Source organism: Leptodactylus fuscus, chromosome 4 (assembly GCF_031893055.1).
Source record: "Leptodactylus fuscus isolate aLepFus1 chromosome 4, aLepFus1.hap2, whole genome shotgun sequence".
Taxonomy (NCBI): domain Eukaryota; kingdom Metazoa; phylum Chordata; class Amphibia; order Anura; family Leptodactylidae; genus Leptodactylus; species Leptodactylus fuscus.
In genome coordinates, this window is record NC_134268.1 from 174,523,382 (window position 1) to 174,547,031 (window position 23,650).

At 41.6% G+C, this 23,650-nt stretch overlaps 1 protein-coding gene across 1 annotated transcript in view; it reads right to left on the reverse strand.

The window, feature by feature from the left end:
- PLCL2 (phospholipase C like 2) overlaps nt 1-23,027 on the reverse strand; it is a 136,435-nt gene extending 113,408 nt beyond the window's left edge. Inside the window, exons 1-2 of the mRNA XM_075271410.1 lie at nt 22,953-23,027; nt 21,698-22,159 (exon numbers count right to left, since the gene is read on the reverse strand). Coding sequence (XP_075127511.1) covers nt 21,698-21,985 — 288 coding nt within the window. The 5' untranslated portion in view covers nt 21,986-22,159; nt 22,953-23,027. The remainder of the gene's footprint in view (nt 1-21,697; nt 22,160-22,952) is intronic.
- Nucleotides 23,028-23,650: the final 623 nt, after the last annotated feature.

The window sequence follows — 23,650 nt, forward strand, 5'->3', positions numbered from 1 at the left end:
CCACTTCCATACCAGTAAATATACAATTTTATCTTTACATTGCGCAGAAGAAAAGAAGAAAATGAAATTGCCCCATGGAGACTGTTCCCAGTTTGACCTTGTTAACCCCTGATACCATTACCAGTATTCAGAAAATGAATGGTGCCATAACCCCGAAATATACAAGACACAGAATAGTGGTTGGGAAGCTTATTTCTAGCCGGCTTTGAAATTGCAGGGGGCTTACACAATTTTCACGGAGATGACTGAACTATTTTCAGGCAGACAGTAAAAAGAGGATAAAATTTTCAGCTGCACCTCAGGGAGTCTCTTTTGAAAAATGGGACTTGTTGGACAGGATTAAGGCAAGAAATGTTCAGACAGATAATGGGGGAAGAAAGGAGAAGCTGCAATTCAGACACACAATATCAATTTTACCAAGTGATTGACAACTTGTCTTTGCTAAAACAGGACATAAAATTTAACACAATGTAAAAAAAATGAATAAACCATCTCGATCAAGAATTTCCCAGGTTATATGTATGTGTTACGGCTTTGTAAATACAGGATAGCGAATAGGCAATTTAATAACTATAAAGAGGATATACAGCTTGAAAAAAACAAAAAAAAAAAACATTCAACTACCATAGAACTTATAGTATAAAATCTACATAGAGAGAGAACTACAACTCCATAAGATAGCATGTAATTATCTATCTGTAGTCTATGAACAGGATATTTTAATTGACATCAATGTAGGGCAGGGTCAATTAATCAAAAAATAACCAATATCAAAAGTCATCTCAATTTATCAATGAGAACTTGCTCTTACCCATTATTTAAATTAGAACACAATAGAGAAAAAGCACCACACCAAAACATATTCCACTCCCAGCTGATAAACAGGGACAATATACATTTATTTTGTGGTGATCACATCCAAAAGTATAATATGGTACTGAACAAGAACGCAGTAATGGAAGAAAGGAAGGGCCGATACCCAAAAGTCAGTGTCATGGTGTGGTATATAAATAGGGGGCGTAGTATGCAATAAGGGTGTTCTAAAGTAATCTGCAACACAAATTCTGACAGATGATGGACTCCTAAACGAATTACAATCAGAAAGCCCCGATACTGGAGCAGAGGGTGCAACGATTTAGACCAATGTTGTAGAACAGGTGGTGTTGTGCCTGATGTCAACAGTGCTTGTCAATTCCTGAGCAGTGGTAGGTGGCAGTGACTACTGACGCACAGAGTACATAGGAGGTTGCTGGCCTGTAGATGAATGCCAAGGGGACAGGGAATCATTGGCGCTATAACAGGTCCAATAAGTGGAGCACCAAGTACATTAACTATACATTCCCAATATTATGCCGAGAACTGGAGGTTCGCTTTAGTTCTATTATCCATTTTCAGTGAGTTACTATGAGCATTCCCTGGTTTCACGCTGGCCCCAGTTACGGCCAGGAGATGCGGCCATCACACACCATGTTTCCAGTCAAAGACACAGCAGTATGAATTAGGCTAAACTGAGTTATCCAAACATTTAATAGGATGTTGAATGTACAAATCCCACAATGAGCTTTACTGACTGTACAGCAACATACCAGTAAAGCCAAAACCCTTCAGCGGAGCACCAAGAAGAAACTATATTGTCAGCTGCCAGAAGGTGAAGCAGACCACTTTACCCCACAGTGAAAATTATCAAAAAAGTATTTGATTCCATTAGAAATAGTGCTTGTAATCTTATTATTGACCATACGGCTGGTAGCTCACACAGTTGGTGCGAGTATCCAAAGTTGCTATTGCCTGGCTGCAACTATAAACAAACTGGCTTCTGGTTTGATCCATTCACTCCTAAAGTCTATATAACTTTGCCTACCCTTGACCTAAGATATAAACAACCCTTATTCCTATGCACCTGGTTGTTTGAAAGAGAAGAAATACTACATCACTTGAAGAGACAGAATCATTACTTTATGGCTGGTGAATTGTAGCCAGTTACGTTATGCAACCTCCGTGTGCTCTTCGGTGCTTTGGGGGAGTCATAAATTCAATGAACATGTGCTGAAAGAAAGGAGCATAACCTGAAGACAGCCGAAGCTACGCTCAGAGCATGGCACTTGACTATTACGTATTATAAAGTCGCAATGAATGCACTGGATCAATGCCTGCCTGGGGAATATTACAGTAATTTATCTGCATGCATCCTACAGCTACAGCCAACTGCAACAAAGGCCCTGCATTTCACAAGATAAATGTCCTCAATTACCAATTTGTACATTTCCTTTACCATCAGGTGATTTATAAGGAAATCACACAACTTGGCTTCATCTTTTCAGAAGATGGCCAAGCGAGAAAACTGCCGCTCCGGTGATTTCACATTCAAAATATCCATAGGGGCTTGCTGAAAACGCCAGATTTTATTTTTGCATCGTCTTAAACCAGCTGATTCATCCGGCCATTGCTCATTACATGCACTTTTCCATATTCTTGTTTTACGTAGAATTAGCAGTAAGAGAATGAGTACAATGATGGATAAATAACTATTTGTTAGATAAAGGTTCAACTTTAGATAAAAACAAGTACAGTCTTTATGTGGCATACTACAGTAGATGGGTTACCTGACATCGCAGAGGTCTACTTTCTTAGTGTATGTGCTTACAAACTTTGTTTAATACTGATATAAAACAGATATATATGCCATAAAGTAAATCTTTTTCCAGTATAGGTACAGTCCATTAACAGAGAGTAAAGAAAAATTTCCCAATTATAACGGAAATCCAGTCTAAAACAAAAATGGCTGGGTTATCATGGAAATCTGCAACAAAGAAACCTGTGTGTATGTCAGTGAGGCTAAGAATGAAGCCTGAAAAGTTCTATTGACTAATGCAAGTTATTTGATGAGAAATTGAGAAAGCCCTTGATGTGGGACCAAGTGGTATCATATTTGCTTTTGTGAATATGTTGTTGGGTTGCTATAGAAACCCAGTTTAAAACAAAACTGTCTGGGTTGTTATGGAAACCTTGTCTAAAAATGTGTATGCCAATGAGGCAAAGAAATAAAGACCTTCAAGCTTCTACTGCCCAGTTTGGTTCATTTGATGTGATATAGTGGAAGGCCCTTGATGTGGAAGACAATGATGTTACATTTGCTTGTATGAATATGTTAAAAATGGTAGGTCCTACAGAGCTGAAACCTTCTAAAGCACCTCATTTACCTACTGCATATGCCTAAATGTATGCAAATTGGTCACACAAACACAGACAAATATAAATTCTTATATTTTATTTTTGGGAAATAAGTGACTGCCAGAAGTCCCTAATCAGTACGTATGCATACAGAGATGAGCCAAGCATGCATGTGTATGGGGTAGAACTGGGGAGATATGTTCATATACATGCACATTTCATAGGATCCATGTCAACCTGACCAAAGGAATTTTCACTCAGTTCTACCAGAAACACATAAATAAGATGAAAGATATTAAGATGACTAAATAACATAAGTGTTTTTAAAAACATCCTTTGTTTTTAAAGGTTGCTGTAATCTGTTCTGTCCCTCTGTATCCATGGCAAGACTCCATGTTCTAATATCTGTTTTATAATGATAATTGGAAATTTCCATCAAAACCAGTGCGACAGTCGCTCACAGCAAAACAGTCTCTCGCTTGGTTAGAGAGGGAAAGGTCCTCGGACACATGCAGTATTATATAACGCTAGAAAGCAGACCGTGCGATGAATTCAGCATGCTATCGGCGTTCCCGTTATGTGTCCCTGATGAAGAGCTATTGGTGCTGTTACCATAGCTCTTCAGTGTCAGGACGTTCCTGCCAGTCTGTGAGCAACACCCCTCCTGACAGTAAACGTCCATAGACTGAAGGGACGTTCTTCAACGTTCAGCATCATGACTGGGCAGTTAGGAATGCCCCCTTTGACAGAACAGCGTATGGACTCTACTGTCAGGAGGGGCGCATAACAGGATAACTCTCCAGCAGCGGTACATAATGGGAAAGCTGATTGGGCACTGAATTCAGCGCACTGTCGGCTTTCTAGTGGTATGCAGTAACACATGTGCCCAAGGACATGAAAAGTCCTCTTTAAAGAGTCTCATCTCCACCACTCAATATTCTAAATAGTATCTATACTGTCAGGTGGTCCTTCCTTGATGTCTGCTCCAATCCAGAACCACCTATCCGACAGTAGAGAGCCTAATTAGCATATTGGGTACTGAAACTTACAGCACTGATTGTTCAGGAATGGTGGGAGCTAGAGAAAATATTCCAACTGTGCTGGAGTCAGTGGAGCAACAGCTACTAAAGGATGTGAATAGTTGGAATTGGTAGAGGTGGTGAAAGTTCCTCTTTCATTTTCCAATGACCTAAAGTTTCAACAACAAACAAGGAATGCTGCATTATGGATCTAAATAGACTTCATTCACCGCTGAATGGTGTCACCCTGAAGCACTATATAAGCCCATGGTTGTAAGGAAGAAGACCATATAGTAGGGTATGCAATTTCATGCAAGATATTAGCTACAGAGGCAATATGCGGGCCCTAGTCAACTAGATGTGCCATTTTTGGGATGATAAATGTTCATCCAAATCATCATTTACACCAATGGTTACCACCCAAGAGGCTTGAAAGCTTATATACCCTTTCACCGGATCACTCCACCCATTATGAAGCTTTACCATAAGGAGAGCTGCATTAGGATAAATAACTGTAACTTAACATCGAAGTGAGAATTCTTTTTTTAACATTTTCCATGGTGGTTTTCCTTCAAGGGAATGCAAATGTTTATGTTGCTCAAACTAAACCCTCCAGAAGGGAAGTCATTAAGATTTGCGTATTTTACACATATACAGCTACAACCCTCAGTCGTTTCACTGTATACAACCTCACAGCTCATCATGTGATTGAATGATTCATCCCACAAGTCAACTACACTGTTCCGGTGAAAATTTCACAATTTCCCTCGCCGGAAATCAAAAGGCGTAAATTTACAGTTACCACTAATGGCAATGCACTTTATACAATTACTTAAGTATATAACGAAGATGGATAAATAGAAAAATCTTTCCATCTTGGTAAAAGTCACATTCCATTAAACGTTTTATAGAAATGTTTATAACCCATGAAGGACAGAAACAGTGGACATGAAGGGGTTAACCATAACAACGCAAGGCAGCTTTTGCATTAGATTTAGCAGCTGTATTTTCTAGCCTTCACCTTTGTGATAAGACATGGAAAAACATTCCATCACTTTGTTCAGAATTCATTGTGTTATTGTACAGAATGTTGGTTGCCAAAATAATTCAGAATATGTCAACATCGCTGCATTTTCTAATGTCACACATGAGAACAGAGATAGACAGATGCTTTGCAAAGAAACATTTTGACTAATACAGTGTAAAAATACTTGACTTTCCCCGCTCTTGATTGGAAATTTTCATGTTCGTCTCTACTGATGCCATTTATCAGATTCCCTTCGAGGAGACACAGTGTAACGGTGCAAAGAATCAATTCCCATTCATCTCCAATTAGTGTACCGTAAGAGTCTGCACTCTGCTACACAGGACGAGTTATACAGGGACACAGTACACCGCGCTGCCAAAATCCACTGCACCAAGTAGCACAAGGATCAGATTTTAAAGCAGATTTAACCACTTATAATCCACAAGAGGCTAATGTGATTGTGTAATACAATCACTTCATCGTGGTACATCTATAGTCTGAATCACAATGGAGAAATTATACCAACTGTACTGTTACACCAAACAAAAAGTTATTGTTAAAGGGGTTGTCCAGGAGTATATTACTAATGAGGGTGGGTCACCTAGAAGATCCTAAGAACAGGTCACCAAGAGCATATCAGTAGCAGTCCGAATACCCCTGCTATGTGCACTGGCCGGTGCACTGGAATCAAAGTATCAATCACAGCTCTGTATACTGTGTATAGGTGTGCATACTCAGTCACTGACTAATGCCGAACTGCTACCAATTACCAATCCTAAAGATTGTCCTACCCTCAACAGTAGTAAATAGTAAACTCCTAGACAACCACTTTAATGAGGATATGGCCTATCAGAAGTGAAATCTCTTAAAGGGAATCTGTCACAGATATTTGGGACACTAAACCACCCTTAGTTCCTTATGGATCAGTGGTGTAGTGGTGTAGTATCCCAAATAACTTTTTGGGGGATTTTTTGGCCCCAAACCGCATTGACAAGCACCTTTTATTCTTATTGTTGAGTCTCCTCAGACTTGTGGTACTTCAAAGACCTCTGGTACTCCTGTGCGACTTTATTGACACTGGGAAGTAAACCTTGGCTTCATTACGTATGTCCCTGAGGTCTGGCGCATGCGCAGTGAAACCGGGATTATTTCTCCATCTTCGGTTAAGAATGGTCCAGGTGTTGGGAGTAGCAGAATCCAGACTATTATAGATGCCATTCCTCTGTTATTACTCCTAGAAATTTAGGAAACAATGAACAACTGGGCTCTTGTTACTTCCATTGCTCTTGTCAAAGGGGTATGTTCCTATACACTGGCACGGTCAGCACTAATTGGACAGTTTCAGCCCCCTTGCAGACTACTGTGGCCGTGATCAGTGGGCTGACTGTGTATTTTACAGATAGCACACTGACCCATTCGTTTCTATCGGCCTGTACACATGATCATGAATTACACAGTGATGACAGTCCAGGCTGCAAAATATAGAACAGGTCCAATTCCTGTCCAATTTTGTGGTCCCGTTTCCATGGCTCATATTCATTTAATGAAAGGGGCCGCGGAAGCACAGCCAGTGTACAGGCAGCACACGATTGACATCCACGTGTTGCCCATGCCTTTAATTCAGGGCCGCAGAAAAACACATGGTTATCTGCAACCGCTCTAAGGCTCCGTTCCCACGGAGTAACGCGCCGCGCATTCGGACACGTATACACATGTCAGAGTATGAGCACTCAAAACAGATCCCATTTACTTTTGTGTGCCAGCTTACGGGCGCTAAACATTGAAATCAATGGGAGGCTTTTTAACATATCGATTTCAATGTGTAGCGCGCATGATCCGACACACATTGAAGTGAATGAGATCTGTTTTGAGCGCTCACACTGACACGTGTATGTGTCCGAATGCACGGCGCGTTAGTCCGTGGCAACGGAGCCTTAGACTGTACAGGGACACAACTACAACCAGTAACACTAGTAAATTTAGTCAAAGATTTCTAGGAGGAATAAAAAGAGGAATAGCACAAGGTAGAGAGATAAGAAAAGATGCTCCAGATTTACTTACAAGGATATGGTTAACTATTTATGGGACATAGGACGGTAAACTAATAAGACACTGAACAATGTATAGTAAAAGTCATTTATTTTAGGGCACTAAATCTAAATGCTGGGATATAATATGTCCCTAGTATAACAACGGGTTAAAAAGGGTCTCTAACCCCAAAGGTTTACTGCCCATTTTGTATTAGTAGCTTTTCATTGCCTTGACTTAATGCAGTTTATAGAAAAGATGGAAATAGCTATTGGGTTATACACCAAACTTGGTAGTATTGTCAATGTACTTAATGCGTCAATTAACATTCCGTGTGGTCCACTTAAGCTAATAAAAGTAATTAGTGCAATTGCATCACAGCTCCAGGTATACACTGTAGTCATTCATTTCTACTTATGTAACACAATTCTAAAATACCTTATAATAAGTCATTAAAGTAAGGAAAAGACTGAAAATACAGACTGAAAAGCAAAAGCCGGCACAAGGTCATAGCCAAAAATCAGAACTAAAAAGGGCCTGTCTCCAAGTACAAAATGCAACACGGCACGCCTCATTTGTCACCTGTGTCTCTGGTCCAACCATGCACCCGTTCTAAAGAGAAGGCCTTCAATGGGTTATATGTAAGTTAGCTTCTGTTTGGTAGTAACCTTTTATTGCCCTATATCCAACACACAGAGACACAAGCCAGAGAAAACACAAGTGAACGGGTAGACAGCTTAGAAAAAAAAATGTCAGCAAACAAATGAGTTACGTCATCTGATATTATGTACTGGGTGACAGAATCTAAATTTACATGTCTAAGCAGAAGATTTCCATATTGCTCCATATAAAATTAGAGACAAACAAGGCTAGAAATGTTCCAATACTTTGGCGTTCATGGAGACATTGTACAGTCAACACTAATATGAATTCGGTTCATTCCATCACTTATAAGATTACAGTAAAAGTCTTAAACACCGAAGGAACACCCTCCATCTGCAACAGGACCATAGCTTTCTTCCATCTTGTTTACTATTATAATGGAAGATAAAGTCCTGTCTGTACGTCTTTCTTTTCCATTAGGGAAGTAAAACAACAAGATGAAAGAAAGCTTCCATCAAGAATTGTAGACTGATGCAGAAGGAAGAGGCTCCATTTGCATCAGTCACTTAAAGCATACAATGCTTCATAAATAAACAGTGCTTTTGAACAAAAGAAATTTTGTAATATATCTTATTAAAGAAATAGGTTTTCTTCTACACTTTTCAGGCAGAGGTACTTTCTATATATTAGGCTATTGTAAGCCGACGGCTGGTCAGGTAATGGAGGGGTGTACATCTCACCCAGACTACTAAGGTGGGTGAGATGAGAAAACTCCAGAAGGAATGTTTGTTCTCAGCAGACTTTCGTCTGCTGAGCATTTTGGTAAATGCTCAGTACTGGGCTGGATTTTTAGGAATGGCAGGTAGGTTGGTAGTGGGACCTGTCATTCCACCCCCCTGCAGTCCACACTTTGGGGATGTTCCAGCAGCGACTCAGCTGCAGAGAATCTGCTCATCAAGGGTGTTTAAGAAGCCAGCTCCAGCAGCAGACTATGGGGAGAGCTTGGTTGGAGATTGCCAATTAGACAAGATACTGTCATCAGTCTATTACTCATTTTCCTGCCAATATCTAAATGCTGTCTGAATCTATCCCAGGCATCTATGCGTAAGTAATAATTACATCAACAAAAATCAGGTAAAGCTGCACATACTGAAAATCATACTTTGATAACATCCTTTTTCTCTGACCATCTTTCTGTACATTATAATGGATATACATATTTTAATCTATTCCTCAATGGAAACGCCATACAATGTTTTACTGCCAGTGATTTAGAGTCTTAAATATTTCTACAGAATGATCGTCCTTGGCCAGGAGGTTTTTTAAAAAAAATTCAGTCCAATGTTCTTATTAGATTTTCCTTTGTTCCTCTCAGCTCTCTAAGAACCCTGGGGCAGTACACTTTGGCTTTATTGAGCTTGCACCTGATATCCAGGTGCGCCCCGGCTTCCTTTTTACTGCTTTAGTCTGAGGCCCCACATTGCGGAAACGCAGATTCTTTTGTTGCAGATTTTGCTGCGGTTTTTTGAGCCAAAGCCAAGATTGGCTAGAAAAAGAATGGGAGATTTTATTATATATATATGTTCTTATACTTCTACCTTCCGGTCAATCCACTCCTGGCTTTGTTTCCAAAAACCGCACAAAAAAAAAACAAAACTGCATTTCCACAATATGGGGCCTTAGCCTTAATCTTGGGACCTCTTTGCTTGCCATAACTGTAGTGCCTGCTAATATTAGTTTTACGCTCTTCCATTCTCTGCATGGGAGGACAGAGAACAGCATACAAATAATACATTTTACTATGGCAAAATCCCACTAAGTTAAGCAAACACTGTATAATACTACCATGTTATATAAAATCTCACATGTTGATAGCCGGGCTCAGATTGCTTTTTCCCTCTGGTAGTTGCTCATCCTCTTAAACGTAATATGTCAAAGACTGAGCTCCTCCTAATCCCACATAAACCTGGCCCTATTAACACCTTTCTTAATAATGCTGCCTTGCAAGCCTATCAAGAGGGTGTAACACAATGTATCCAATCTCTCACTGCAGCCCATTACAGTCCTAATGTCAAGTTCAGCTGTTGTAAATCCCATCAAGGTCATGACACGCGACAAGTCCATCGATATTATATATTTATTCAGTATTTCTAGGTATAGGTGGTGATGTATTAACCTGTGTGTCACCATTAGTAAGACATATTTGTCTGGAGTAATGTTTAGGGTTAATCTCTATTAAAGGGGTTGTCTCATCATAGGCAACTACTTTAATATGAGTCAGTCACCGGATCATTGCAAACGGGCTCCCCTAACCCTACAGCAATCTGCTGACTTCCTCGGCATTGGTTACCCGTTGGCTGTTCAGATACGCTTTAAACGTGTTGGATTGCAATATGCTATAAGATTTTGTTCACAGAGAGATAGGTTACCACTAGGGGTACATGGAGGGGCGAGTACAGGTGGGGTTTGGGAAACAAACCATTCAGCTGACCAACTGGTGTCTATGGAGTATGTCCAGCCTAAGCCACAAAAATGAAATTACCTGCCCGACAATTCTCTTCCCTGATATCCGCCAGATGGTTTGACCCACCATAATCCGCTATGTATGACCAGGTTAATTCTTTATCTATATGATTATTGTCCATTAAACGGCAGATTGTTTTTCTTATAAAAATGAAGGACTACCTTCATCTTTAAATATAGATTATTTTGGCACTATCCGGGAGGAGTCTCACAGTTCAGTCATTAGTAGCGCTCACATTTACTTGCAATCTAATTTCACAGAAGACAAGTAACTTCATCCATCTTCTGAGACAAATTCAGTATGTATTTTGCAAAGCATTGAAACACTAGCTAAAATAATTTAATCCATCTCATATGTCAGCAGTCACTTTAGTATCATTCAATTACAGCCCCTATGGGACAGTTAAAGAGGATTCAGTGGTGCATCAATCTCAGTACAGGCTGCCAGGCACAAGTAGCGGGGTTTAGCGGAAATGGAAATCAAGAAAATTAAATAACTATTTTGGAATTTAAAAAAAGAAAGAAAAAAAAAAAACCATATTTGTAACTCATCTTCGTTGCCACTACAATGGTCTATGCCGAGAAAATAGAAAGCCTATTACAGATTGCTATGGTGGGACTTGCTGCTGCAATATTACAGCCTCATGTGAACATACCTTTATCATAAGAGCTCAACTACTACAGTTCAGCGTTTTATTTTGTAAAATATGGGGTATGCACCCAGACAGGGAGGTGCTTCATGGACTGACGTAAGCAACGCCGCAGAATTTCGTTAAATTTTTTTGAACCAAAGCCAGAAGAAGAGGACTGAAAAAGAATGGGAAATACATAGGAAGAATTTACATTTATCCTTTCTGCTGCATCTACTTTCACTTCTAGCTGAAAAAAAAAAAAAAAAAAACCACGAAAAACTCCAGTGGTGTTTTTCCAAAAACACTGCATTGTTTTCTCGCATAGATGATATAAATGTGGCACATCTTTGCAACATTTTATTTATTTCACCAGGGCTGAAACCAAGGGTGGGGACACCTGTCCAAAGGACGAGGGATAAGTGTCCCATTGCTGGGAGGTCAAACCCCCGAGTCCACCAGCAATCAGGACAACAGGGGACCGAAAATCCCCCCATGCCATAAATGGAGCCTCATTGCACTTGCTGCAATCTCCCAATCTCCAGCAGTCCCTTAGCAGTGATTGGTGCACCAGTCACACAAGTGACCCCCAGTGATCTGACACTAACCCTGTATTCCTAGAGGATAAGCAGTTTTATTGGCACAACCCCTTTAACTAGTTTGGAAGGGTGCACTCACTGTGTACAATGTCTACAACTAGCAAGAAGCACGTGAGTGACTGAGCACACAAATAAAAAAAAAAAAGTCACAATATTTCTTATGCGACTTTATATGTCTGAAAAGATTATTGCCTTTTATGAATTATTAGGGGCTGTTTTATGTGACTGCATACAAAAGGATTATGTTGCACACAAACTATATTATTATGTCACACAAAAATATAGACACCGAGCAGAGAGATACGCAATATATATGTAAAAGGTGATGCAGATTGTACTCTTTACAGCAGTAAATGTGGGCACAGCAAGCCCTAAAATCCACTTACTCAGGCTCTGGAAGCATGAGCCACAGCACCTGACTTACTAAAGAGGCCCCTTCACCACCTCCTGATGTGCTATTTAGGGTCTGTACTGTCAGGTGGGTGATGTCAGGGAGGAGTAGACAAAGGGTGTGATTCTCAGCTCTGTCACTGGCAGCTTCTGATTGGTCCTCTGAACCACGCCCCCTGCCTGACACTACAATGTTTCAACAGCACATCAGGCACCAAAACTAATTGCACTTGTTACTCAGGAATGGTGGGGGCTAGAGAAAAAAATTCCAACTGTATTGGGATCAGTGGAGTGCCACCTATTGACAGATTCTAAGAACTAGAATTGGTGAAGATTTTGATAAGTGCTCGCCCAGAGGCCAGAGCTATAAAATAGGCGTATTTTGTGCCTGATGGCCCGTTATGGCATACGAAACGCCAGTCTTACTAAGTCTGCCCTACTAAGTCCGATAAGTTGGTATGAAGATTACAGACAGTTTTTCTGAGACAGTATTCATGTATGCAGCTCTACATGAAAGTAAAAAGTGCTCAAATTTTCCTTTATTCTTCTTAAGTAATCTGTTAAATAATACACTTTTTACACTTCCCCATGTAACTTGTATATATGGTTTCTGTAAGTAACACTTCCCAGATTCTGGTCAACCTCCTAGGAGAAACAGAACAAAAACACATTATTTTTTGCTAGAAGCCACACTCCTCAAGAGGTCACGGAAGTGGCTGGCGATGACGAAGTGTCAGCAATACTGAGAAATGTGTGTTATCAGAAAACTTCAAGATGAGTCTTATAAGGGCCAAACCCACTCATGTTTCTCTGTGTAATGAACCGATCTCTGCATCAACAGCCGGGTAACCAGAATTACGCAATTTCATGACTCCCAACATGTCAGCTGACCAAAGAGGGACACTTAAGATTTACTACTTTACAAATAACTGTACAGAATTTTATACAAAAAACTGCTGAATATGAGAACACAAACAAGCAGAAAGACATGATGGAAGTATCAGGAACATGACGGACACTGGTAGTATTCCTGTATACGGTATAGGGTGCAGTCTGTTATCCATGCTGTGCCCTGAGCGGTCACGCACTTCCTTAAATTAAAGAGAAGCAATTACATAACCACGTCAGTAATGGCCCAACGTTTTCCTGTCTCATCTGCAATGTAAACTTATAGTACAAAATACAGGAAAATACAGTTTGGTTGATTTATTCAAGCAATTTGTAAGGACATTTATCTCAGGCTTGCTACATATGTTATCAAATGTTAAACAGCTCTCAAGTGCATAAATTAAGGGGGGGGGGGTAATGTTTTTATAGTACATTTAACAACAAAAAAAAAAGAAAAGAAAATGAACACAGGAAAATACAAAATTCCAAGAGAGATTTAGTGAATTACATTCTGTGAATGGAGAGAGGAGAAGGACTGTCTGATAGCCTTATTACTGCCCTCTTCATTGTCACAATTACGTTTAGGCGGTATTCACATCTGCAGGTTTTGTTAGGAGCCCTTGTCACAGATTCCATTTTTCTTTCATTCCAGTCACAAACTTTTGCATCCAACCTGCCATGAGTGAACTTACCCTAAGCAGTCGATACAGCTGTAAGAGCTGACTGTAGTGTCTTTAATGGGATTACTGATCGACGTCCATCTCATGATCAATGTTATCTCACATGTTCAGGTCTGTGAATGAGATTAGTAGCTCATCCTATAACGTTGCAATAACCCAGAAATTACTTACTGAATACCTAACTTTTTAAGGATTTTTCACTTTATCCATCTCAAATATTACAGGAACAAACATTGCCACATAGTCCCCTTTTAAAGGCATTCAGATACCCCAAGGTCCCTGCTCATACTAACTACATGTCGGAGGTGAGGGGGTTTTAATCCATCAGGCTCCACGACTTCAAGATGCGCATTGGGTGGTCCCTTACTTGAGCAGGGTCCCACGCTCCACAACCACTCCCCCTCTGCTAATGGGTACTGGTTCTAGTGCCCACCCAGGAACTGTCACTCAAATGCAACGAGGGAAGATCCAATGCAGAGAGCCCAGGCCATTGCACAAGGAACTTTTGAGGACACCTTTGTTCCTTCAGTTATCATGACTGCTCTTCTACAGTAGCTATTATTCATCTTTCACACTGAGGTTTTTGTAGGCAGATTTTGAGGCACACTGTCTAAAAGAAAAAAAAACAAACAAACAAACACACACACCACCACATCTTCCAACTCTCCCATTCATTTCAATGGGAATAAGAGGCAGAAAAAAAAAACGCTATCTGTGTGGGATTTGCATGACAGAATCTGCCTTAAGATAAATCCTGAAGCTTCTTTTTTTTACTCTAACTGAAGAAAGTCATTGAAATTATCTTCAGGCAGATTCTGCCTAAGGCTGGTCTTACACATCCGTAGTTGTTTTTGCGGTCTGCAATTTGCAGATCCGCAACACAAATTTCACTCTAAAAACTCATTCCGCAGACGTCTGTGCCCAACTGCAAAGTGCATCCGCAATGCAAAAAACAAACACCACACATGCTGACATCCGCAATTGCGGATATACTGTACACTGATGTATGTTCAGCGTATATCCGAATAACTGCACGCACCCATAGACTTGTATAGGACAGTCCGTGCCGTAAAAAAACGGCCATTACAGACATGCAGTATACTGTCCGGACCACAGTTACGGCCCGCCACACCACGGAACAAAATCTACGGTGGTGTAAGAGGCCGCATAGAAAACAGTGGGTCCGCAAATGGTCCGACATTTAAAACCCGCAATTGCGGACCATTTGTGGTCTTAAACTACGGTTGTGTAAGACCAGCCTTAACCCAACTGAAATGAAACGCTAGCAGTTTTTTGAACGCAAATTTTTTTTTTTTGTGCTTTTTCTGCCCCTTCAATTTAATGGGGCTTGCAGGGTGGGATACAGCTAAAGATAGGTCATGACACTTCTTTATTCATCTACAGGAAAAATTTGCTACAGTCTAACATTAAAATGAATGAGAGGGTTGGGAGGTGTCCATTTTAGGCCTCAAAATCCGCCTGCAAAACTCTGTGTGAACTTACCCGTAACACATCACATGCGCTGTATCTAGTGCTGAGGGGTAAAAACTTCTGGCAAATACATTTTGTTCCTTTGCCACTTTCTGGATATATCATGCCCCTTCTGTTTATCCAGGTGCCATATCTCCCACTGCAGGTTTTGCAACCCCCGAAGATTTTCTACTAAGTATTTGATATCAGTCACGTGGAAGTATTTTACATGAATGTCACTTCACAAAATCCCTCAGAATATTCTGATAATATGCATGGTTTATGATTTTATACAGGAATGTTGGAAAAGTTACTCCACTATCCTAACATGGAGATAAAAAACTCCCCACAAGGAAAGAAAGACTCATTTCCCATCTAGTCTGTTTGCAGTTACTGGTATGACAGATATTTCCAGGATCAGTTGTTTTCTTTATGTCATTTACAAGTGATTTTCTCTGTTAGGAAACCATTGGAAACAATATATCAGCCATGAAAATGAAGACGCAGATGCCCAGGTTGTAAACCAATATATAAAATACTTCACAGCTTTTTATATCCTTATGTGCATTCTGGAGCAGTGCGATTTTTGGCCAGAAATGTGATCAAATTAGCACCAAAAGTGTTGTGCCATTCAGTTACTAGGAGTGCTCGAGAATACACTGGACACCTAGTTTATGAGTCCGGTATATTCATGAGTGCCCCCCCCCCCCCGACAAGGGCAACACATAAAGTGACAGACCCTCTTTAAAGGGGTTGTTCCATCACAAGGATCCTATCTATACTGCTTGTTAATGTGGATGTAAGACTTTTCCTAAATACACTGCTTCAGCACAACTGCTTTGTTTGTCCACTATCTTACTTTATTCAATTCATTGTTGACACAGCCCTTGACTTATCTGCTCAAAAGTCAAGTGATGTATCTGCCTGCTCTCAGGGGTGAGGGAGGAGGAGCTAAGTGCAGGGAGCCAGCCTGTGTATCTAGCTATTCCTGTGTGTACACCACGTGACCTACCTTCCTGCTCTCAGATAGGGGAGAGGAGCTGCTTTCATTTCTGAACTCGTTTTCTGTTCTCCCAGTTATCAGGCTAGCTAAATCAATTGTGTTCATTATGGCAGAGACAGGCAGTCTCTGTATGTAACACAGAATGGAGTTGCTGCTGCCTGTACTTCATAGTCCAATATTGTGCATATAGTGTTGTTTGAGGACCTTTGATGACATTACAGGCCCTTCAGCCACCCCATAGGATCACGCTATGTGGTGGGCGGGGATACATGCTAATTTGGGGGCGGATCTAAATGGCAGGTTGCATATGAAACCCCGCCCACCAAATGATGCGAGAAACCAGGAAGAAAGAAAGAGATTTTACAGCAGTGAAGACTGGTGAGTATGCAACGTGGGAATACCCCTTTAAAGACTATGTGCAGGGTGATAGGTCTCTGAATGAATTCCAAAGCCCTGAAAACTGCCCTGCACAATGAAACCTAAGCTATAAAAGCGGAATATAGTGTTGTACTTTTATAGGGCAGTATGCACGCTTCCATTGAACAGAATTATTTCTGGGATCTGCATGTTATGGATCCTATATTACGGTTATTAGTCTGAGATCTACATTTTATAATACAATATAATAAATAAGATACCTTATAAGTTATTTGTTCCATCAGATGCCATATTTTGATCAACACCCTCAAAGTATTTTTGGCGGGGAACAGATCAATGTTAGGCTTAGTTCACACGTAAATTACGTGTGGCTTATTTTGGCAACAGAAAAAAACGCTTCCTAATTAGGAAGCTTTTTTTGGACCTTGCTGCACTTTTTGTAGCATTTTTTTTTAGTAAAAACCGCCAGGCATATTTCCCCTCCCGTAAAGTGAATGGGCCGCAAAAAAACGTGCATAAAAGAATGCGCGTTTTTCGCCTCTCATTCACTTCTATTGCTTTCTTCAGGCGTTAAACGCCTGAAGAAAGGTCATGTCGCTTCTTTTTTTCTGCTAGCAGTCTACACAGACCACTATTGTAAAGGGGCGGATTTTGAAGCGAAATCCGCTGTCAAAATCAGCCTCTTTGCCCCAGTGTAAACTAGCCCTTAGGCACCTGGCACTAAAGAAATCTGGCTGAAATTCTGATATGTGGTTATACGCATAAGGTCTTAAGTGGGTTGTCTTACCAAAGACAAAGATGTCACATGGAGACTACCACAGTTCTGGCTCTCACGGACCCAGTCACATAGCTGACATTACCGAGGGAAGACTCGTATGGCTTCTTGGGCCACCCAACCTATCTTTACTGACCAGTTTTCCAGTCTTTGGGCTTACAGAAGAGAATGCCATAGAATAGATCAATATTCCCAAATAGGGCGAGAGCTTTCTTCATAAGATTTGTAAAGCCTTTGAAGAATACTTTTTTTGTACCTTACTTTTAAAAACATCACGCCATCTTCCCACCCTTATAACAATACCGTGCCTTTGTAGGCTACGAAATACCAATGTACTTATGACAGGTCTGAAATAATGAAGAATACATCAGTGAGGCATCTTGGATTTTCAGCACTTATCTATCACTATGATAGAGAGAGCTCATCTCTAAAGGTCAGCAGACTACATGCATTTTACCAGCCGCTGTACACATGGGCCCGGGAAGCAGAGAACAGTAGCAAATATACACATCCCTGTGGGTAATGCTGACTGAAGGGAAGGAGGACACTAACTCATCTTCAATGAAAACAATAAGACAATTAGTCAAGGTAAAGACATGTACAAAGAAGGAATTCATGGTGTCTATCCAGCCAGGTAAACCTGCCAGCTAATACTACTGAACATAGGACAGGAAGGCCCAAGGGCATAATCAGCTTGTAAACTAGCCCAAACATCTCCATAGGTTGCAAAACATATTAATTATTATTAAAACACTGCAAAATAATACACACGTGAAAATGACTAAAAATGTATCCAGGGTTCCAAGACACAGGCAATGTATGGAGATGGATGCAGATGGAGGGTGCATCAGTCATTCTCTTGGATTTCCTGACTGTTGTTCTGATCCTATGACTGATCATTGGATCTGAATGACATCCGTGCGAACTTGCCTTTACAGATCCCCTGCCACGGCTATTCTAGAACGTATATTGGTTGAGCACCTGGTACAACCGCAAAAGGTTAAAGGATGCAAAGGTTAATAGAGAAGCAAAGTCAAGAACATAGCTGGGGGTCAAAGCCAAGGGTGTTAGGTGAATATTTCAACGGTTAGGACAATAGCAATATCCAGGAATAAGGTCAAGGTCAGGATCAGAATCAGTCAGGAGTTAAGGATGATTCCCCTTCGCAATAGGCTACCAGGACTGCTGTCATCTTTGAATGCTATCACCCTAAGGTGAGTTTCTTTAAGACAGCTGTGGCATGATGCAGCAGGGATCAGAGTAGGAGACGAGTAAGTGTCCAATTGTCCATCCAACTCACTGAGCCGTGGTATTGGATGCGAGCTGAGTAGCCATTCATTCTATTCTATCACTTATCATATGAGGTTTCAGGATTTGGGGACTTTTACCAAACTGTATGGCATTTACATGTATGGAACAACAGTAGCCCTACCCTCTACCATGCCAGTCAACACCTTCTGTAGGATGGATTGTTTACTTCAGATGGACAAACTCATTTCATTCCATACTTCATTAGGAGACAATAAGGCGCACATTCCACAATCTGTACACGGTTTGTTTCCTCCTTTAAGCCATGACAGATTTTTGGCACTCTACTCCATAAACCTGACTCCAAACCTCTTTTAGCTTCAGCAGGTTTCATTATTTTTAGTTTACTCTGGCTGTATTGCATTTCTGTGGTACACTGTAATACTCTATCTTTACATGTTCCTAATGTGAAACATTGTCCTTTAGTAACTGGGAATGTGGAGAGTGGGTACGGTACAATGGAAAAATACAACACGGGTGAGGACACTTGGTGCACAGACAACGTGGTGGATTTGTGTGGTCACTGTCTGTTCGCCATCCCATAAAATGCAATACCCTCATGTACCTCACAAAGCAGTAGGAGCGATTATAATGCAGGCAACATTTCCACCAATGCCTTGACCAAGATGAAGATAGTGTTTGCTGACCACAGAAAGGGAAAATATACATTGGATTAGAGTTGTGATACGAGAATTTGATACTTAGATTGATACTTTAGTATCATGGTTCTGAATTCTAAAACAATACTTCGCCTTAAGGAAATATTAGTACTTGATGTAGTATACTACCATGAGGTTAATGTGAAGTATTTGATGGGTTAGGTACTGCGTCATAGCGAGTTATGATTATAGGAAGTTAAATTAAAATACGTCCTGGTCCCAGTACCCATCAGGTCATTGGAGAAGAGTTCCTCCTGTCCTCCTATAAAGCGATCAATGCTGTACTAAAGGCGGACAGTGGTTCAGGGTGGGCACTGAACATAGAACTTGGTGGGCACTGGGCAATGCATGTGTCATGTGCTCGAGAGGAGCAAACTGTTCAATACAGAAATTGTGAGATGTTCATAGCTGCAACAGCAGGTTCCACTATCTGTAGTGAATGGGACAATGGGACCTACTGCTTAGAGCATCTTGAACTTGAACAGAAGGAGTACAGCACTTCTTTATACCAGTGTGTACAACCTTACCTAGTCTGAGAGTCACACTGTCAAAACACTCAAACTTAAAGGGGTATTCCTACTGTCTTAGGGACATATATGGCGGGTGAAACGTTCATCTTCCAGGACTCCCACCTGTTGGGAGAATGGGGGTCCCCTTTCCTTTCTCTCCATTGTAGTTCAAGTGGTATTTCCATCTTGGCTATATCCAGTGGCAGACTCCGTTATTTTCACATGTAAAAGAAGAGACAGACGCATGCATGGCCCTCTCTCCTTTATACTGTGGCCACAAACAGTGCCCCATTTCCTAGATAGATGCAGGTCCCAGAGGTAGGACGTGAGTTTATCGAGTGTTTATGCCAATTCATCTGGATTTATCAATAAATGCACATGGAAAAGTTATTTGAGCAGAGACAGACAAAAGGGTCTGTGACCAGAGGGAAGCCACACAGAATGCCATTGCAAAGCCACATGTGATTCTGGGGCTGCAGAAGCCCCCTGCTGTATACACACACTAGTCCAAAAGCAAAGAATATATGTCCACAGGGATCTTCAGGATACACTGTATGCACAGCTGAGAACAAATAACTGCAGACTTTAGAAGTCAGGTACAATAGACTGAGCTTTGCCAGGAAATAAGTAACCAAACAGTAATACAGATCAAATTATAGTGGCCGCGAAGCCAGGGGACTGCAAGCATCACAATGTTACCTAGAATAGCTTGACAGAGAGAGCAGAAGGTTAAAATAAAATGACGTGAAACAAAGTGTTATAGGCACAAGCCCACACTCCAGTTCCTCTAGTGAGATCCGGTGCATTTGTAAGAGCTAAGTCGAAGTTCACACCCATTCCTATGTACTAATGACAAACAACACATCTACACCGAGCAACTTTCACAAACACCATAGGAACGGGGGTGGGACGAGAGAAATGAACCAACGTATGAAAGCAAGACTGAAACAGCTTACTGTAAAGCTCCACCAGATCAGCATAGGAGGGAGGACCAGAAACTTTTTGATCATATAAGATAAGGTGTTGGCAAGCGATGTTGTGAGCCAGTGTCAGGAAATACACCCAATGCCACATACCGTTACAGCGGGAAGCTCTTCATTATAAGAAAAGACCTGAAGCAAATATTTCGGACAGGTGTGGTGTGTGTGAACTTGCTAGGTTACAGGCAGATGGCACATTTTTGACAGTTTGTGTAACTCATGTGAGGTTGTGTAGGGTTGTAATACAGTGTGCTAAAATTCCCAATGGTAAAAGTAAAATACAGGCCTTCAGCATGTGTGATCCCAGGACAGTCATACAACAACGTGCCAGTACTCGCTTTACAATACTTTTGCCTCCACTGCCATGCACAGAGCGTGTGTATACTTATATCATGGAGAAGACGGCTGACATTAGTGTGATGTCTTAACCACATGGTACAGGGAGCTGTGAACTAAGATATCAGTAATAATCGAGATGAACATTACTTTCAAGCTGTAGCTGTCACCTTCACAAGGTAGAGGCAGATGTGCTTTAGGCATAGATAATACTCACGGGAATACTGCCTATTATATCTCAAGAAACTAATGTCTTCAGAGAATTAGTTGGTAGCAGGAAAGTAAATATAATGTGCCTACCGCTACCCCTGTATCATGCTCCTACTAGTACCGAGGGCAAAGCTATATGCAAGATGTCTTAAGGAATTCTTTAATACAAGGACATCCCTAATGTAAAATCAGAAAGTGCCGAGACCATTCAGTGATTATGCCATGGGATACCACAGATAGCATCACCAATGTATACATGGATATCATGCTTTTATTATTGGTATAGCCCACAATATGGCTGCCTCCATGGTTACAATAACATTAAGGACACCCGAACCAAATAGTCACATCTATATGTAGTAGCTGAGGATAATGATCTTCATAGAAGTACTGATAATGTAATATACTAACAATGCAGATACATGCTCCTCCACCACCAGACGTGAAATGAGAGGTCATCTGGTGATGGACGATAACCAGCAAATCATAACTATGGAAGAAAATCCCCTCACCTTGATAATACTACTCCTTCGAGGCAATCCTTGCTTGTCCACTTTGTCCAAACTAGGGCTGTCAGGCTGTGCAGATCCACCGTCATCTCGGCTATCTGTGCGGGCACAATCTCCATTGGACACACCGCTGCTAGAAGTACTCTCAATTTTGCATTTTCCTCCATTACTCTCGCCACTTCTTCCGCCGCCATTGCTAGTAGGTATAGGTAATTTACCGTTTGCAGACTCTAATGGCAAGGGCACGCTACCCTCGCCAGCACTTCCACCTCCCCCACCTGGTTCTGCCATGAGGCTGTCAGCAGCAGAGCCTTTCCTGGTACGACTCTTACTTCTTCTCTCTCAAGATCAGCTCAAACCAATGCAATGACAGCTCCAGCCCTGTCCCTTCCTTATATTGGCATCCGCTGTAATGTGTGAATATATAAGATGACATGTACAGATTCAATCCTCAGCATTGGCCACCTGCAATAATGAAAGAAACTGTGTTAATAATTGCAAAAGCAATTACATGGCAAGAAACAGGCCTTCCTATAGAATGATAAAGCCGGGAACACCATTTATCATGTTAATGAAAGGTTACATGTCAGTGCACAGCTACATGCAAATATTGCCAGGCAGTAATGGAACATTGGGAATTGTTACAGAGAATGTCTTTAAGAATGGCGGTATACTTCTTCCCAGAGATGTGACAAATGGACACATTACATGGGAAGCAGTACTAGGATGTCAGCCACAGCTGTCACACACATGCACACAGCACATGTCCACTTAGCCCCAGGGTGCATACACTACACCACAAATGCACATCACACTTACAGGCACACACTACACATGTGCATATAACAATACCCTGCACAAGGCTCAGCACAGCCAGGCGGCTCCCCTTCCTATACTGCCAGTCCAGTGACTATATGACAGCTGTACAGGCTTTGTGTGTATGGGACTAGGATGTGTACACACCATATGCTGCTGCTAGTAGATGCACGGAGGTGTCACTAGCCCTCACACTGATGTCACCAGCACGTATGTAATCCTCACTATTGTCACACACAACGTGTGAGTGCACACAAGCCTGTCACATGCACACTGCCCGATGTGTGTGTAAGGGTGTGTACTATAATTACACAAGTGCGGTTACAGCTCCACATACATGTAGCGGACACACATGCAGCCTGGCACGTATGGCTATATACATGTCCCGACTAGTGCATGCAGATACTGGGGCACAGCAGCGGTCCGCACCCTCACCACTTACCCTGGATCCCCGACTCCCTGACCGTAACAGCAGCCGCTACCACCGGCACCCTCAGCAGCCTCTGCACTGCCGGGGTGAAACCACAACACCCGTGGGGGGCGGGCCTTCCCCTGCCAATCAATCTGGCACCGCGCAGATCATTGGTTCCCGCACAAACCCGTGAGCTTGCTTGCCGCGCCCACCTGTCAGCGCTAAGACCCGCCCACCTGCGGCCCCAGGGATATTATTGGGTGATTTGCTGCAGCTCCGAGGAAGAAGAAAGCGGGAGTATTAGTAATACTGAGCGGGTGTAGTGGTAATAGTGAGCGGGTGTAGTAGTAGTGAGAGGGAGTAGTAGTAGTAGTGAGCAGGTGTAGTAGTAGTGAGCCGGTGTAGCAATAGTAGTGAGAGGTAGTAGTGAGTGGGAGTAGTAATAGTGAGCGGGAGTAGTAGTGAGAGGGAGTAGTAGTAGTGAGTGGGAGTAGTAATGAGCGGGAGTAGTAGTAATAGTGAGCGGGTGTAGTAGTAATAGTGAGCGGGTGTAGTAGTGAGAGGGAGTAATAGTGAGCGGATGTAGTAATAGTAGCAAGTGGGAGTACTAGTAATAGTGAGCAGGAGTAGTAGTAGTGAGTGGGAGTAGTAGTAATGAGTGGGAGTAGTAGTAATAGCGAGCGGGTGTAGTAGTAATAGTGAGCAGGTGTAGTAGTAATAGTGAGCGG